This window comes from Rousettus aegyptiacus, unplaced genomic scaffold, assembly GCF_014176215.1.
Source record: "Rousettus aegyptiacus isolate mRouAeg1 unplaced genomic scaffold, mRouAeg1.p scaffold_m13_p_3, whole genome shotgun sequence".
NCBI lineage: Eukaryota > Metazoa > Chordata > Mammalia > Chiroptera > Pteropodidae > Rousettus > Rousettus aegyptiacus.
The window spans coordinates 151,909,371-151,925,003 of record NW_023416306.1 but is presented as its reverse complement, the minus strand read 5'-3'; the positions used below and the strand labels follow the sequence as shown (position 1 = coordinate 151,925,003).

The 15,633-nt window shown below is 53.6% G+C and overlaps 1 protein-coding gene across 8 annotated transcripts in view; it reads right to left on the bottom strand.

Moving 5' to 3' along the window:
* PAPLN (papilin, proteoglycan like sulfated glycoprotein) overlaps window positions 1-15,633 on the bottom strand; it is a 50,686-nt gene that overhangs the window by 4,038 nt on the left and 31,015 nt on the right. For 6 of the 8 annotated variants that reach the window (XM_036218320.1, XM_016134775.2, XM_016134777.2 and 3 more), the window contains 12 exons: window positions 14,060-14,197; window positions 13,700-13,955; window positions 12,436-12,556; window positions 11,986-12,124; window positions 10,514-10,985; window positions 9,643-9,780; window positions 9,390-9,517; window positions 9,008-9,152; window positions 8,249-8,386; window positions 7,443-7,570; window positions 7,229-7,337; window positions 5,063-5,229 (listed from right to left, as the gene is read on the bottom strand). In XM_036218320.1, the coding sequence (XP_036074213.1) occupies window positions 5,063-5,229; window positions 7,229-7,337; window positions 7,443-7,570; window positions 8,249-8,386; window positions 9,008-9,152; window positions 9,390-9,517; window positions 9,643-9,780; window positions 10,514-10,985; window positions 11,986-12,124; window positions 12,436-12,556; window positions 13,700-13,955; window positions 14,060-14,197 (2,079 nt within the window). Of the gene's footprint in view, window positions 1-5,062; window positions 5,230-5,918; window positions 7,338-7,442; window positions 7,571-8,248; window positions 8,387-9,007; window positions 9,153-9,389; window positions 9,518-9,642; window positions 9,781-10,513; window positions 10,986-11,985; window positions 12,125-12,435; window positions 12,557-13,699; window positions 13,956-14,059; window positions 14,198-15,633 lie in introns of those variants that run through there. The other 2 variants (XM_016134776.2, XR_004950112.1) reach the window with 2 other exon arrangements.

The following is a 15,633-nucleotide window of genomic DNA, read 5'->3' as shown; positions in this document are numbered from 1 at the left end:
TCAGCCACCCTATGTATTTTGATTGGAGCATTTTATCCATTTACATTTAATTATTGATAGATATGTAGTTATCACCATTTTAGTCACTGTTTGTTTTTGTAGTTCTTCTCTCTTCCTTATTCTCATGCTCCCTTTTATGTTGATGACTTTCTACAGTGTCGTGTTTGGATTTCTTTATTCCTTGTATCTCTCTTGTAGATTTTTGGTTTGTAGTTACTGTGTGCTTCATATGTACCGAGGTATGTTTATAGCCGTCTGTTTTAAGTTGATGGTCACTTAAGTTTGAACACATTCTAAAATCACTACAAGTTTTACTCAGCCCCTCCAAGTTTATGTTTTTGTCACTTCTTACTTCTTTTGTGTGTACCCTTAAGTTATCATTGCAATTACACAAGATCTTCTTTTGCCTTTTAACTTTTGTACTAGTTTTGTGTTTGGTTGATTCACTGCTTTCACTGTTTGCCTTTGTCAGTGAGAATTTTTTTCTTTCCTATATTTTCTTATTCATATTTTTTACCTTTTCTACTTGAAGAAATCCCTTTAACATTTCTTGTAATACTGGTTTAGTGGTGATGAACTTTGGAAAACTCTTTCTCTCTTCTTTGATTCTAAAGCATGGCCTTGCTGAGTAGAGTAGTCTTCGTTGTAGGTCCTTGCTTTTCACCACTATTTCATGTCGGTCCCTTTTGGGCTGCAGTTTCAGTTGAGAAATCAACTAACAGTCTTATAGGAGCTCTCTTGTAGGTAACTACCTGCTTTTCTCTTGCTGCTTTTAAGATTCTTTGTCTTTACACCTTTGGCATTTGACTTATGTCTTGGTATGGGCCTCTTTGGGTTCATCTTTTTCAGACTCCCTGCACTTCCTGGACTTGTATGTCTACTTCCTTTGCCAGGCTATTGAAGTTTTCCATCATTATTTCTTTAACTAGGTTTTCAATTCCTTACTCACTCTCTCCTTCTGGTACTCCTATGATGCAAATGTTAGTACACTTGATGTTGTCCTAGAGGCCCCTTAAACTAGCCTCATTTGGGGGGTTCTTTTTGCTCTTTCAGTTGGGCGTTTTCCAGATCACTGATTTGATCCTCTCCTTCATCTGATCTGCTATTGATTCCATCAGACGTAATCTTCATTTCAGTTATTGTATTCTTCATTTGTAAACAGTTCTTTTTTATAGTTTCTGTCTCTTTGTTGAGGTTCTCACTGAATTCATCTATGCTTCCCCTCAATTCATTGAGCTTCCATGTCTTGAACTCCAGCTGGTAGATAGATTGCGTATCTCCATTCATTTAGTTCTTTTTCTGGAGTTTTGTCCTGTTCTTTCATTTGGAACATGTCTATCTCCCCATTTTTGCAGAATCCCTGTATTTGTTAGGTGGATCTGCTACGTCTCCCACTCTTGGTAGTGTAGCCTCCATATTCACCTGAGCTGGGTGCTCCAAGAATGTCTGTGTGTGTACCTTCCTGTTGTCGTTGAGCTTTTATTGCTGTCGGCATGTCAGCAGGCGGGACTGACCTTCAGGCTGATTGGCTGGCCATGACTACAGCAGACAAGCTGTTGTGCAGGGGACTGACCCCACAGAGCAGGAATTGTTTTAGTGGGGTTCTGGTGCCACCAAGTCTGCCCTTCAGATGTGTCATTTATGGAGCTGATTGGGTGCTGCTCTGATGTGATCTGAAGCCAGCCACTGGGTGTGTTGGTTCTGCAGGCTCTTAGGAAGGGGCCCTGCGCAGGCCAAGGTCAGTTGCCATTTGTACCTACCTTGGGGCTGCCTACTGGGATCTTCAGAGTGATCTGTGGCAGGTTGCTGTTTGTGCTGGGTGTGGAGGCACTTAGGAGAAGCTATACGGTGAACCAAGGCCAGCTGCCACTAGTTAAACCATTTGTGGCTGCTTAAAGTTACATTCCAGGCCAGCACTGGCTGCAGCTTATGCCAGGCTTAAGGCTACATGATGGGAGTTAAAAAAAGCCTCTTGTGCTGGACTTGGTGCCACTTAGCAAGAGGTACGGGGCACGCTGAGGCCAGCTACTGCTTCTTTGGGGTTTGTGGACCTTTGAGAGATTTTACAAAAGTCCACAGTATGGGCTGATGCCAGCCTCTTATGTGGAAAAGCCACTGGAAGTGGCTTGGACTGGGTGCATAATCTGGATAGGGCAGGGCAAATGGTGTTAGCCAGGTTAATGGAAAGCTGCTGGTCAGGTGGAGGGAGGACTCAACAAAAGAGAGTTGGTGCCTGCCAGTGCTGCTGCCCCTGTACTGGAGCCCAGAATGAGTGAGTTCATGGGAATGCCTGGGACTCCAGCAGCCCTCCATCTCACTCAGATGCAGTGCCCACTGGTTTTTACCGCCAGCTGTTATGGGGACTCCTCTTCCTGGTGCCCTGCAGCCAAGATATCCCTCCCAATTCTTAATCACCACACCTCCACCCCTACCAGTCTTGTCCTGGCTCCTTCTGTTCAACTAATCTTCAGGTGGTTTTCAATTTATAGTTTTCTAATTTAGTTGTAATTTTGATGTGATCATGGGAGTTGTGCATAGCATTTTTCTGAAGTCAATTTCCATCCATTGTTGGCCTTACTTTAGCATGCAGTGGTCCTCTCATTATTGACCCATCAAACTTCCCTTTTCTTTTTGGAAGGGGCTCTTACTTGCTTTAGGCTTGAGTAGCACCTTCTGAAAAACCCAACCTCATGAGGCTAGGGAAGGCTTATCCCCTCTTGCCCTTGCTTCCTCCAAAAATACAACTAGTAGACCATTCCTCACTAGCAAATGACTGTAAAGGTTTGATATATCAGTTTAACAAGAGTACTACCTACCTTACAGTCACAAGAACAGCAAGCCATTTATGAGAGTGGTTTTAAAAAATCAGTAACTTTGGTATCAATTCTGTCTCAGTTGTTTGTAGCCCCTGGGCCTGTCACAGGGCCCAGAGGGTAGGAGGTACTTGGCATCATGGTTACACAAACGAGCTCTGGAGCCAGGCTGCTTGGGCAGTACTTGGCTCTCCCACTTAACCAGCTGGCTGACTCTGGGTAAGACCCTTAAGCTCTCTGCGTCTGTTTCTTCATCGGAAATGGAGAAAGCAGTAGCCCCTTGGGCACATAGTAACCATAGCTAAGTCTGAGCGCATAACCATGTTTTGCCTCATAGCCTCATTCTCTCTCATTGAAAAGAGTGAGTAACCGCCCAACCCCTGTTTTATACCTACAGTATTTTTCTGTTTCTATTCAGTCTTTTAGGCAAAAAGGTTGAGAAGTCCTCACAGTAGAAATATGTACATTATACCAAAGTGTGACTAGCTCAAGGCCCCTCACTCTGACGCTAACACTGTATGCCACCAAACCACAACTAAAGCAAAGTGAGACCTTAAATGGCTGAGAGCAGATAATCTGCAGCTTAATCAATAGAATGAATACAGTTAGGGAGACCACTTCTAATCAAGAAAGACGCTCCTAATACATCTAAGATTAGCACCACCATCCAGCATACGTGGGAGAAAAGTGGCCAGAGGCCATGAGTGCCCTGTCCAAGGTGCAGGCCACATCAGACCATTTCAGTTTGGGACCCACACATCAGGAGCTCTACCAGTCTTCATCAAGCAAGTTTCTGATTATAATTTGGCTTCCCATATAGACATAGCTAATCACAAACATGACCATCAGGGTCCTCCTAATAGCTTTTCTCAAATAAGTCTGCATTCTGAGTTATCTCAAGTCTTATAAGTTTGGTTAGTATGGAGACGAGAGATCAGTTCATCAGAGGTGAAAACTGCCCCAGCAGTATGGTGCCGTCACCAACGTAATGCCTTCATGCACTCAGTCACCACGTATCTGAGCACCTAGTGATGTCAAGCACTGGGCTGGGCCCTGGGGATGCGTCCCAGTTACTTTTCTAAGGAGCTCACAGACTGGAAGCCTGCATGTCAGGCCAACTCAGCAACATTCTACCACAGACCTTCAAGCTCTAGTACTGACCAGTGTCCTCCCTCTGCAGGCAGCCAGGCCAGCACCCCAAGTGTAACACTGCTCCCTCCTCGCATGTGAACGTCCGGGCAGGCCAGCACAGGAAGGGCCTGGCGCATTCTCCCCCAGCCGTTTCAAGCCCCACGAAGCCCGGCTGCTTGGCCTGGGGCACTGCCCTGCTGTTCGGACAGTGAACCCACACTGAGGATGTGTGGGAGGGCCGGGCACCACTCCCCCTTCCCTCCGGCTTACTCGACTAGGGAGCTCCTGTGAGTTTGAGTATTGAACCAGTCTGTTCCATAAATTCTGAGATGCACTTAATGTAACACCTGTCGAACTGGACTGTATATAATGGAATGTTAACAGCCTTTTTTTCTTAGTAGGATGAAAAATAACGGATCTCACAATATAATATTTAGATCTGTTAAAATTTGATAATGTAACAACTCAGAGCAAGAGCTGGAGAATATAAAGGTAAAATATCAGATTACTGAATAATGCTGGTCAGTTTCTACCCAGTTATAGGCGTAATAGTTCAGTGAGAACATCAAGTGAGGAGTCAAAAGACCTAGGTGCTAGTACCAACTTGGCCGTGAAGAAACAGCACTTGAGCTCCCTGGATATCTGTGTCATTTGTGAGATGGTGACACTAACCCCTGCCTTGTCCTTTCTGGGTTACAGGGTCAAAGGGCCATAAAGGCATTTTTCAATCATAGGACCACTGTTTGCCACCCTAATTAGAATGGGTAGTTTTTAATGGTCTGTCTTCCTGCCTTAAGTATTATAATGAAGCTCCAGTCAATCATTTCTCAAAATAAAACCAGTAAGTCTAAAGCATGATACTTAACACCATCTATTAAGCTATTACCAGCGGCCTGCCATACATACGCATTATTTCCTTCATCCTCACTACGGCCCTATCAGGTGGGAGTAAGGCTCAGGAAGGTGAAGCCCCTTGCCCCCAGTCACACCACCAGTAACTGGCAGAGTGAGCCAGGATTTGGACCAGAGTCCCGCGGACCACAGGGCCTGCACTCATCCTTGCTCTGCAGCATACAGCCTGTGTGCCAGAACCAGCGAATGCCTGAGGCAGGCCTTACCTGGCGGGGCCACCTTCACCTCAGTGCTGCGGCTGACTGCCTGGCTTCCGCGGTAGGCGCTGCACGTGTAGGAGCCCTCGTCCCTGGCCTGCAGGTTGTGGATCAGCAGCGTGCCATCTGGGGACTGGTGGACACGGTGGCCATCGGCCTGTACTGGCAGCCCATTCCTGGAGGGGAGAGGACACAGAGAGCTGTCCTGGGCCTCTGGTCTTCAGGCCCCAGAGCCAGCTGCTTCCTCTGTGTAGACAGATGACCCTCACCTCAAGGAAGATGGAACATTATCAAAGCAAAATAACTCAAAAGAGGGGTGACCTCACACTGAGCACAGTGATCTAAGTTCCAGTGACTGTACCTCTTATCCACAAAGGGACTGCACGGATTTGTCATTAACAAAAGACTTTTAAGCAGCACTGAGGTGCCAGGCCCTGCCTCCAGGGCACTGGGGTGAGGGTGCAGGTGTTTAGGGGAGCCCTCCCTGAGAAAGAGGCTAGCAGAGACCTGACCCAAGGGTGAGGAGGCTGCAGCTGGCCGACGGCAGGAACATGGGGACTCGGGCTCGAAGGCAGGCCACGGCCAGAGCGAGAGTGAAGGAGGATGTGCTCACGGCTCTGGTCAGGAGTTTGGACTGGATCCAGGGGGTAATGGGGGGGGGGGGCGTGAGCTAAGTGGGACTGATGCAGTTGTACTTTGAAAGGGTCACAGACTGCATGGGTGGGGTAGGGGGCAATCCTGAAGAGCAGAGGCCAGGTAAGCAGCTGCTGCACAGATAACAGGCAATGAAATGAAGGGGCTGGGGTGAGGGGCAGATGCGGGAGCTGGGGAAGAAACCAAGCTACAGGGGTGTGGCTCGGCTTACTGGGCAATGGTGGTGCCCTCCACCGTGAGGAGACCCGGGGAGGGAGGGATGAGGATCAACCTGAGGTTATTTTCCACCATTCTGTATTTCGGGTGCCAAGAGATACCAGAGGCTTCGGATTCGAGGTTCTGGACCCAGACAGTGTATCACCAGGGATGGTCCTGGAAACTCTACAAGGTTGCCCAAGGTCAAGTTAGACAAGACCAAGGACACGTCTTGAGGCACACCAGCCTCTAAGGGAGGAAGAGATGCATCAGCCAGAGAAGCAGGAAGAACACAGGGAGGGACGGTCTCAGGAGGCACAAGTGATCAGGGGGAGGACACAGGTCGTGTGGGAACTGGGATAGGCCAGAGGATTTAGGAACAGGGAGGCGGCTGGTGGCCTTGGTCAGGGTAGTCTCCCTGGAACGGGGGTGGAGGCGCGGCCCCGGTGTAAGGGCGGAGCTGTGAGCGGGGGGGGGGGGGGGGGGGGGGGGGACAGGTAGAGTCGCGTGATGTAAACGGCCACGCGAAGGGGAGACTGACAGAAGGCCAGGCTGCCGGGAAACACGGGGTCGGAGGAGGGTGTCTCCTTACGTTTGATTTAAAGAGAGGAGTCGTCCTAAGCATGTCTGCTGCTGGGAAGAGCCAGGGCCCACGGCCACGTTGGCATCTCACTTACCTTTGAGCCTTGCCCGAAAACATCCTTCCCCCTCAGCCTCCATGGCCGCCCCTTCCTTGATTCTCTCAGATGGGAGGCAGCCTCCTCTGTAGCTCAGGGGACCCTGGGCCGTCTCCTGCCTGGGAGTATCTAGGGGACTCGGATCATCCCAGGACCCCCTGGGAGTGTTTTAGGGTTCTGATAACCTTAGGACCCCCAGAGCCCAGCCTGGTCCTGACACAATGCGAGGAGGAAGGGAGTGAAAAAACAAAGTTTGCGGAATGAATCAGACCAACTGATCTGGGGGAAAGGCCACTGAAGTCCCCAAAGCTGAGTGTGGCCCAGTGGTTCTCACCCCCAGGGGAGATTCCACACACCCTCCTCCCCCGCCCCCGGGGACATTTGGCAACATCTGGACACACTGTCATGACTTGGGAGTGCTGCTGGCACCTGGATGCTCCTAAACGTCCTACAATGCACAGGACGGCCCCCGCGACCCAAACTCATCAGGTCCAAAACGTCAGTAGTGCCAAGGCTGAGAACCCCTGGTGTGGCCCCGCTAACAGAAGAGAACAGCCCTGCGGGGCCTCGTCATCTAGGCACCAGGCCTGGGGGTGGGGCAGTGGCGACCCCCGTGGGTCTGAGGCCCGGCCTGCGGGAGTCGTCTCACCTGGACCACCTGATGTTCGCACTTCCTCCTGCCACCACGCACAGCAACCTGGCCGTGTCGCCTTCTGGCACCGTCAGAGCGGAGGGCAGCCCTGCGATCGTCAGGTCTCCTGAGCCCAAGGATGAGGCACTGTCAGCCACTATGCTGGTCCTGCGCCACCTGGCCTCAGAGGCCACTGGCCCCGGTCACCCTTCCACTCAAGACTGCACCTTACCCAGAACTCTGAGCTGGACCCATCGCTGGTCTCGGTCCTGCCCGTTGTAGGCGACACAGGCGTAGAAGCCGCCGTCGTCCTCAGCTACGTGGCTGATGACCAGAGAGCCGTCGGGTTGCTGCTGGTGTCTGGGGACCAAGCACAGTCAGGTGGCTCCGTCCCATGGGGACAGGGGAGGGACAGGGTCCTCCTTTCCCTGGTGAGGAGCCTCTACTGCTGAGTGGGGTGTCACCAAAGGGCCACTCAGCCTTAGGCCCTTGGGTCCCCCACCTGCCGGCACGCACATGGAGACGCCTGACTTACGCCTGCCGATAAACAAGTCAAGTCTTCTGATACAAAATAATTTGAGTGTCCACTTTTTGCTACACTCATTTAGTGGGCTCGAATCCTGGCTTTGCCACTTAGGAGCTGTGTGGAGTTAGGCTTCCGTGTGAGAAATGGGGATAAAATAGCACCTACCTCACCGCGGCTCTTCTGCAGATCGTATGGTGGACACAAGCCTCACACTCATATGGGCTCAGTAAATGTCAGCTGTTACGATTATAGCCAGAAATATGTCCGCCTCCACTCCTCCCTCAGCCAGCACCTCTGTTACCTGGCCCGTTACTTCTGCCCACTAACTACACCGGAAAAGCCCAGAGACCCGAATGCCGGTCTGGCCAAGGAGCTCTATGCTGAGCAGCTCCCTCTCTCAAGAGCCCTTGACTGACCAGAGGGGACACCTGGCAGCCCTTCCCCGAATGGCCTGCACGAGGTAGGTGGGCCTGGAGGCAGGACAGCAAGGAGAGGAGAGGAGCTGAACAAACCTGGGTGAAGAGGGCGGCTGCCCATCTCTCTGCCACTCGATGGTGGGGGGTGGGAAGCCCTCGGCACGACAGGGCAACTGGATCCGCTGGCCTGGATGGGCTTCTACCACCCCAGGCTGGCTCCGGTCCAGGCGGAGCCTGCAGAACAAGCACCCCCTCAGTCCTGAGGGGGTCCTTGCCACTGCCGCCCTCACCCCTATCCATGCCTGAGCCGGGACCTCGGTGCAAGCCTCACGGGCCCCTCCTCCCTGTCCAGCCAGATGCAGCTTCCTAAAATCGCCCCTCTGTTCTGCCGAGGACCCATCAGTACCTACGTGGGGCAAAGGCTAACAGCCACCTCTGCTTTCTCACGACCCTCACACGTGATCTCAGACTGTCTGCTTCTGCCCTTGACCTGGACCCCTCCGGCCCTCTGTACCCCTTCCGTAGACTGTGACTTCTTCAGGCTGTCTCAGGCCCTTTACTCCAGATGCTCTTCCCTTCCCCTGTCTCCCAAGTCCTGGGCCATAGACTGCAGCGTTCCCAACTGCCTAGGGGTGGAGGGAAGGCTCCTCTTCCTCTTCAACAGGCCGAGCTCAGGAAGCCATGTTTCTCTAGTCCTCACCTCACAAAGCCCGAAGCAGGGACCAGCAAGCTGGTCATAGCACATACCGGCCTGGGGAGCCATTTGCTTTCCCCTTCTGTCACCCACTGAGACCTCCATGGACCCTGGCCCTCAGGTGGGGGAGGCTGAAAGCAGCACAGCATCACGCTCGTTACCTGGTCATGGGCCACGGATGTGAGGAGGAGATGGTCCCCAAGCCCCCGGCATCCCCCCCTAGGCTGGAGTCCTGAGGACTGAAGCCCTGGGCCGGGTTTCTGGTCTGAGGGAAGTGCCTCGGCTCAGCCTCGGACATGTCGCCCCCTGTCATGAGGCCAGGAGAAGCAAGGGGTGAGCTGTGGGGAGAAGGGAGTTGGAAGGAAGGGTGGGCCATGAGGCCAGTGGGGGACATGGCAAAATGAGGGCCGCAAGGGGCGATACATCCACCCCAGCCCGCCTGGAGCATACAGTCCCTGCTACCAGCATGCCTTGGCCCAAGGAGGCACCCTAGCCCCTCCAGTGGGGGTGGTGAGAACACATTGGGGGTGGGGGACCAGAGACCTGTGATGCGAAGGTGGATCTTCTGGGAGTCATGGCCTGGCCTGGTGCTGCCGCAGCTGTAAGTGCCCGCGTCCTCTGCCCGCAGTGGGCTGATGACCAGGGAGCCATCAGGTTGCAGCTGGTGCCTGCTGAGAACAGTAATGAGGCCGCCCCACCCCCCAGGCCCCAGTGCTCCTACCGGAGAGGGAGAGGACCGTCGCCGCATACCCCCCCACCCCAGGGGCCGCCACTGGGGAAGGACGCCTGCACACACCTGTCAGAGGAGATGGGCTGCCCGTCTTTCTGCCACCTGGGATGGGGGGCCAGGGAGGTGTCATCCAGACAGAAGAGCCGCACCAAGTGCCCCAGGGCCACCTGCACCAGAGAGGGCTCCGAGCCTGCCAGGCTGATCCTAGAAAGGTGGGAGGTGAGGACCTGACCTACTGGCACAAGTCCCGGCACCAGGGACCACCTTCACCCGCAAGTCCCACCACAGACAGCTTGGTGCCCATCCTGGCACAGGCACTGGTGACAGAGGGCGTCACAGGAGGCCAAGCTCCAGAAGCCCGTGGACTCAGGAATCTGCCCTCCCGCCCTCCCTGCCATGCCCTAAGCACTGCCACTTCGACCTGCGCCCGCGGCGGCAGCGGGGGCGGCACAGAGCCCAGGGACGGGGAGGTTGGGAGACGGCACACACCGGATTTGTGTGGGGGACCAAACCACACACCGGTTCCTTTAGTTGTCAATCTTTGTAAATCTCTCAACGTGACACAGTCCCAAGAGTAATTACCAAATGGAACCCACGCTAAACCTATGAGATAGCACGATTTTACAGGTCAGGAAACTGAGGCTTGGAGAAGTCAGATGACTTGCCAAAGGTCATGAGGACCATAAGCTTCCAACTAGACAGACTCTTGGGTACACTGGCAAGAAATGCTGTAGAGTCCAGGCGCCCCCGTGTACTGGCTGCCCAACCTCCAAAGCCTGAGCTTCCCCAGGTGTAGAATGAAGCTAACGAGGCTGCCTCAGAGGATTCGAGGTTAGGGATAGGGAGGGCGGGCGGGCTGACCTCAGGGTTTTAGCTTCAACAGGCTTAGCCCCTGACCCAGGTCTTTTTCCCCCCACCTGGGAAAGGTGGGCCTCACCTGTAGGAGGAGCTGTGGGAGGGTGGCGCTGGCCGCCCGGCATCTCTGCCCGGTCCAGGGGTGCTGGGCCCCAGCTCCTGGCCCCCAGGCTGTTCTCCTAAGGCCTGGGTGTGGTACGACTCTCCTGGCCCAGACTCTGAGTCTCTCCACCAGAGGCCACCAGAAGGCAAGGGTTTTCTCTGGACTGTGGCCACGGTACTGTGCTGGCTGGCCTCCCGCTGGCCTCCAGGACTGCCGCCGTGGCCACCATCTCTGTGGGTGTTCTGGCCAGAGGCCTGTTGGTGGGGCCCGTGTCGCGTACCCCCACAGCTGCTCATGCACTCCTCCTCCGAGGGAAAGTTATTGGCGTTGCCATGGCAGCCACCATACCAGAAGCGGTTACACCGGCCCACGGAGGCAATGAAGTACCAGCGAGCAGCCCAGTCTGTGCAGGAGCCGTGGGCGCTGGGCAGCAGGCACCGCACTGGGTATGCTGAGGGCAGGGAGGATGCGTGGTCACCCGGGCGGCCAGTAATAACACTGCGCGGCAAAGCCCTGCGGAGAGGCAGCCACCATCCCGGGACTCTGAGACAGCAGCAAGGCCCTTCCCAGTTTATGGAGCACGCCTACACCTCTGCTGGGGCCCCTGACCTGACCCTGGGGGCAGCGTCTCATTTTCTGCCCAGACCTGCCCTGCGCTGTGACCACAGCAGCTTCTGAAATCAAACGGTCCATCTCCAGGTCAGGGCTGTGAGCTCCCTGCATCGGCTCCCTCAAGCCCCTCCCCATTACTTACCAGACCCCTGGAGTACACACCGGGGCCTGACCTTGACATGCTTAGCTCAGGATACAGACCCAGCCCTGAGCAACCAGAGGCCTTTGACGATGCCCAGCAAAGGCCCCGCCCTGCTCCCAGAGCCCTTTGCTGCCTCTGAATGAAGCTCCAGCCCCTGCCTGCCCCTGCGAGCAGCCCTCCTCCCCTTCACAGCCTACTCCACCTCTCCATGTTCGGATGTAGCCATGGCTGGCCCCTGCTTGAAGGCCCCTGCAGACCCTGAGCACCAGCCTGTCTGGCTTTTGACGTCCGTTAGTCCCCAGCAGCTCCACCGTGCATCCCATGCTCCAGCCTCAATAAGTTCCCTCCAGGACTCATCCCGGGCCGTGGAGACACCCCATCATCCTGGCACTGCCACCCTATACCATCTCTGCCTCTGGAGGGGGAAGAACGATTCTTCCTTCTCCATGGGAACGCCACCTACAACCCTCCCCAACTCCCACAGCAGCCAGATGGGCTCAAGTGCAAACTGTTGGAAATGAGAACAATCTAGCCATGTTTTCTGGCCTGGCACCTAATAGGTGACCCATAAATATTCATGGAAGAAATGAATGAACGACTGAGCCAGAAGGAAGAGCTTTCGCTCTGGGTGGGTGTGGGGGACACAGTGGGATCAGAGCCCACCCCCCAGGACGGACGACAAAGGGCATCCACTCACCGTAGCTGGGCTGGCCCACACAGCCTTCTCCTAAAGGGCCTGCTGCAAAAGCCACACTGTCATAGCAACAGCCAAACTGGGAGGCCCGGCACTCACTGGGCTCATTCTCCTGGGCCTGGGGCTGGTGCGCCTGGGGGGCCTATGGAGGAAGTTGGGGACAGATCTAGCTCTTGGGGACTCTAGGTTGCCTGGGAGAGAATGGCAGGAAGAGGGACAGACAGAATTGTGAGCCCACAGTGCATAACCCCAGCCCCGGGAGGGGAGATCAAAGGCCAGGAGAATGTCGGATGAAAACCCCATCCCAGACCATCTCTGAAGCTCTGTGCCCTCGAGAGGACAGCCCAGGCCGACAGGCTTCAGGGACCTCCTTCCTCAAAGACCAAAGCTACCCAGCGGCACTGAGCAGTTTCAGGGCTGGACTCCTGCCCCCCACATGAATGAGACACTTACTGTGGAGGCCACTGCTCTTGACCCCAGCCTGCTCCTGGCGTTGTCACCACCATAAGACCTTGCACAGCCAGCTTGATGGGGCCCCTCAGCCACAGACACCCCGTCAGGGCAGCACCCATACCTAGACGGACATCACACAGCCCTCCCCTCACCACCCAGCTCTGATCCCCTCCCTTTCAGGGACCCTGAGCTTCCAGCACTCAGGCTCCGAGGCTCCCTGGGGGGGTTAGGGGGGGGCGACCCGGTGAAGATTTGAGTGGGAGACGGAACGTCCCCGCGTGCAGGGCACACCGTCCTGCATACCGTAGTCTCGCCACGTCTCCCAGCCACGTGGTGGCCACTGAGAGGGCCATGGGAACACAGTAAGCAGAGTCGTGGCCCTAATGACTGGCAAATTCTCGACTCACACCTCCTGCCACAAAACTGAGGAGGAAGAAATGAACCCGAGCCTGCCTGAATATCTGGTTCCCAGGGAGTTTTTACAAAGTCGCAGGAGATGGGGGCAGAAGGCGTGTCAGAGGATCTCACGCTTACTCCACCTCCACAACCAGGACTTGAAAAGGGAGGTGAGAGAAGGAACAGATCAAAGCCCCTCCCTGCACCAAGCACTGTGTGACTCATTTCATCCTCAGCACCCCAGCCAGTGGCTGTCATCATTTCCAGCAGAGGAAGCCAAGATCAGAGAGGTTAAGTAATTTGCCCCAAGTCACCCAGTCACAGCCAGTAAGTGACTGAGCTGAAAATCACCCCCAGGCCACTGGCCCCAAACTCTGGGCCCTTAGCACCCCAGCCCCCGAGGGAGCGGGAGCCTGGTTAGGATAGAGAGCTAGAATTCTACCCCGTGGGCCTGCCCAGGCCTCAGGCTACACCCCCACAGGCTGACTTTGCAGAGAAAGCGGGCTTTTCACCCGTCTCAGCATAGGAGAAAGCTCGGCGAGGGGAAGGCAAGTCCTGAAGATGGAGAGGAGAGGAGTGGGCCTGAGCCGCAGCCAGCATCTGCCCCCGCCCCACTGCTCAGGCAGGCCCGGGGGAACCCAGGGCAGCAGGAGAGACACAAACAGTATCTGTGATCTCATAAAACACCCTTCCCACATTTCAAAAGTCTTTACTCACACTCAGGGCGGCTGGGAGATGACACCTCCGTGGTCCCATTCCCACCTCACCCCAGGCGTCAGAGCAGAGACGCTGCTCTGCGCATCGGACACGCCTCCCGGCTCACACACCTTCCCTCTTTCACCTGGTCCGAGGAGGAAGAGGCACCTACTTGCTCTGCTGACAAGAGGTTCCAGGGCAGCCTTGCCACTGTGGCCCAAGAGATGCGGTGTGGCCATCAGGGCAGCACCCATGGGTGCTGTGTCTGCAGTCCTGGGGCCAGGAGCCAGACCGCAGGGGCTGCTGCTGGGGCATCTGCTGCAGAGAAGGTGCTGGACCTGGGGCTGGCAGATGAGGGCTCAGGTGTCCTCTGGGGTTACCCCGGGCTGAGGGCTGCTCCTGGGGAGACCACCGCTGGTCTCTGGAATCTAGAAAGAGGAAGAAGCAAAATCACATTATATGTCTACCTGGCTCCTCACCTCCGTGTGTCCGCATCAGACCCACCTCTCTCCATCCTCCCTAAGCCACTCACCTCCACCCTCAACCTCCATCTTCAGGACACTGGGTCGGGGGCTTCCACCAAGCTTCTCACTTGAGGCAGGGGCCTCCCGACCCAAAGACATCCAAGGAACCCTGGAGCTGGCGTGTACATCCTGCACGCTGGGGACTTCTGCAGGGAACCAGGGTGGTCCAGGTGGAGTATAGGGAAACAGAGAAGAGTGGGTCTGAGCCATGGCCAGGCCTGGCCAACGTTAGTGCCCACCCCGCTGCTCAGGCAGGGCCAGGGGAGCCCAGGACAGAGGTGATGTGAGCAGTACCTGTGGTTTCATAAATTACCCTTCCCACATTTCATAAGTCCTTAATCACACAGAAAAATGCTTATATTACATGTACAGCAAAAAGAAAAGGCAGATATAAAAATAGCATCTATGTTTGATCCCAACAACAAGGATCAGTAATACATTTTTTTTTAATTGGATGAAAAAGCAATCCAACTAAAAAATGGCAAAGGACTTGAACAGATTTTCCTCCAAAGAAGATATACCAATGGCCAACAAGTATATGAAAAGATGTTCGACATCATTAGTTATTAAGGAAATGCTATCAAAGTCATGAAATACTACTTCGTACCCCCTAGGATGGCCCTAATCAAAAGTCAGAAACAAGTGCTGGTGAGGATGTGGACAAACCGGAACTGTCACTCATCGCTGGTCGGTGTGAAGTGATGCAGAGATGTGCAGACAGTTTGGCAGCTCAAAAAGTTAAATATAGAATGACCACTCGGCCCAGCCGCCCCGCTCCTAGGTACAACCCTGAGAGAAGTGAAAACCTATGTTTACACAGGAGTGTTTACAGCAGCTTTATTCATTACTGGCAAAAGGCAGAAATAACCTAAATATCAGCACGTGAATGGATAAACAAATTGTGGTGTATCCACAAAGTGGAATGTTATTCAGCCATAAAAATGAATGAGGTGCTGATGCATGCTACGACTTGGACAAACCTCAGAAACATTGTGCTAAGTGAAAGAAGCCAGGCACGAAAAGGTCTACGGATCCTTTTCTACGATGAAATCCAGAACAGGCTAATCCACAAAGACGGAAAGGAAATCGGGTCCCCAAGGAAGGAGGTTAGCGTTAACGAGAAGTAATTATGTAACCAGTGCAGGTGCTTGTATGGGGCGATGAAAAATTTTGGAAATAGAGGGCAGCTGGTGGGTTGCACAATGTCACAAATACACCAAATAACACCAGACGTTACACTTAAAAATGGTTAACCGTATGTTATGTGACTTTTACCTCAATAAAAAGATTTCATATTAAATGTAATTGGATTGGTAGATGAAAGAATACAGAGAGAATAGAAAATAAAAGAGCAGACATAACAACATGTTAATTTAAATTTAGAAGGTGGGAACATGGCTGCTCACTACATAGTTTAACTTTTCTGTACGTTTAAAATTTTTCATCATCTTATTGTCCAACTAGGTACATTTACTAAAAATCATGAGAATGGGTGAATTTTATGGTACCTGATATTTAACCACCATAATAAAGTTATTTAAAAGATTTTTTAAATCATAAAATGGAGAAAAAATGCAAATGG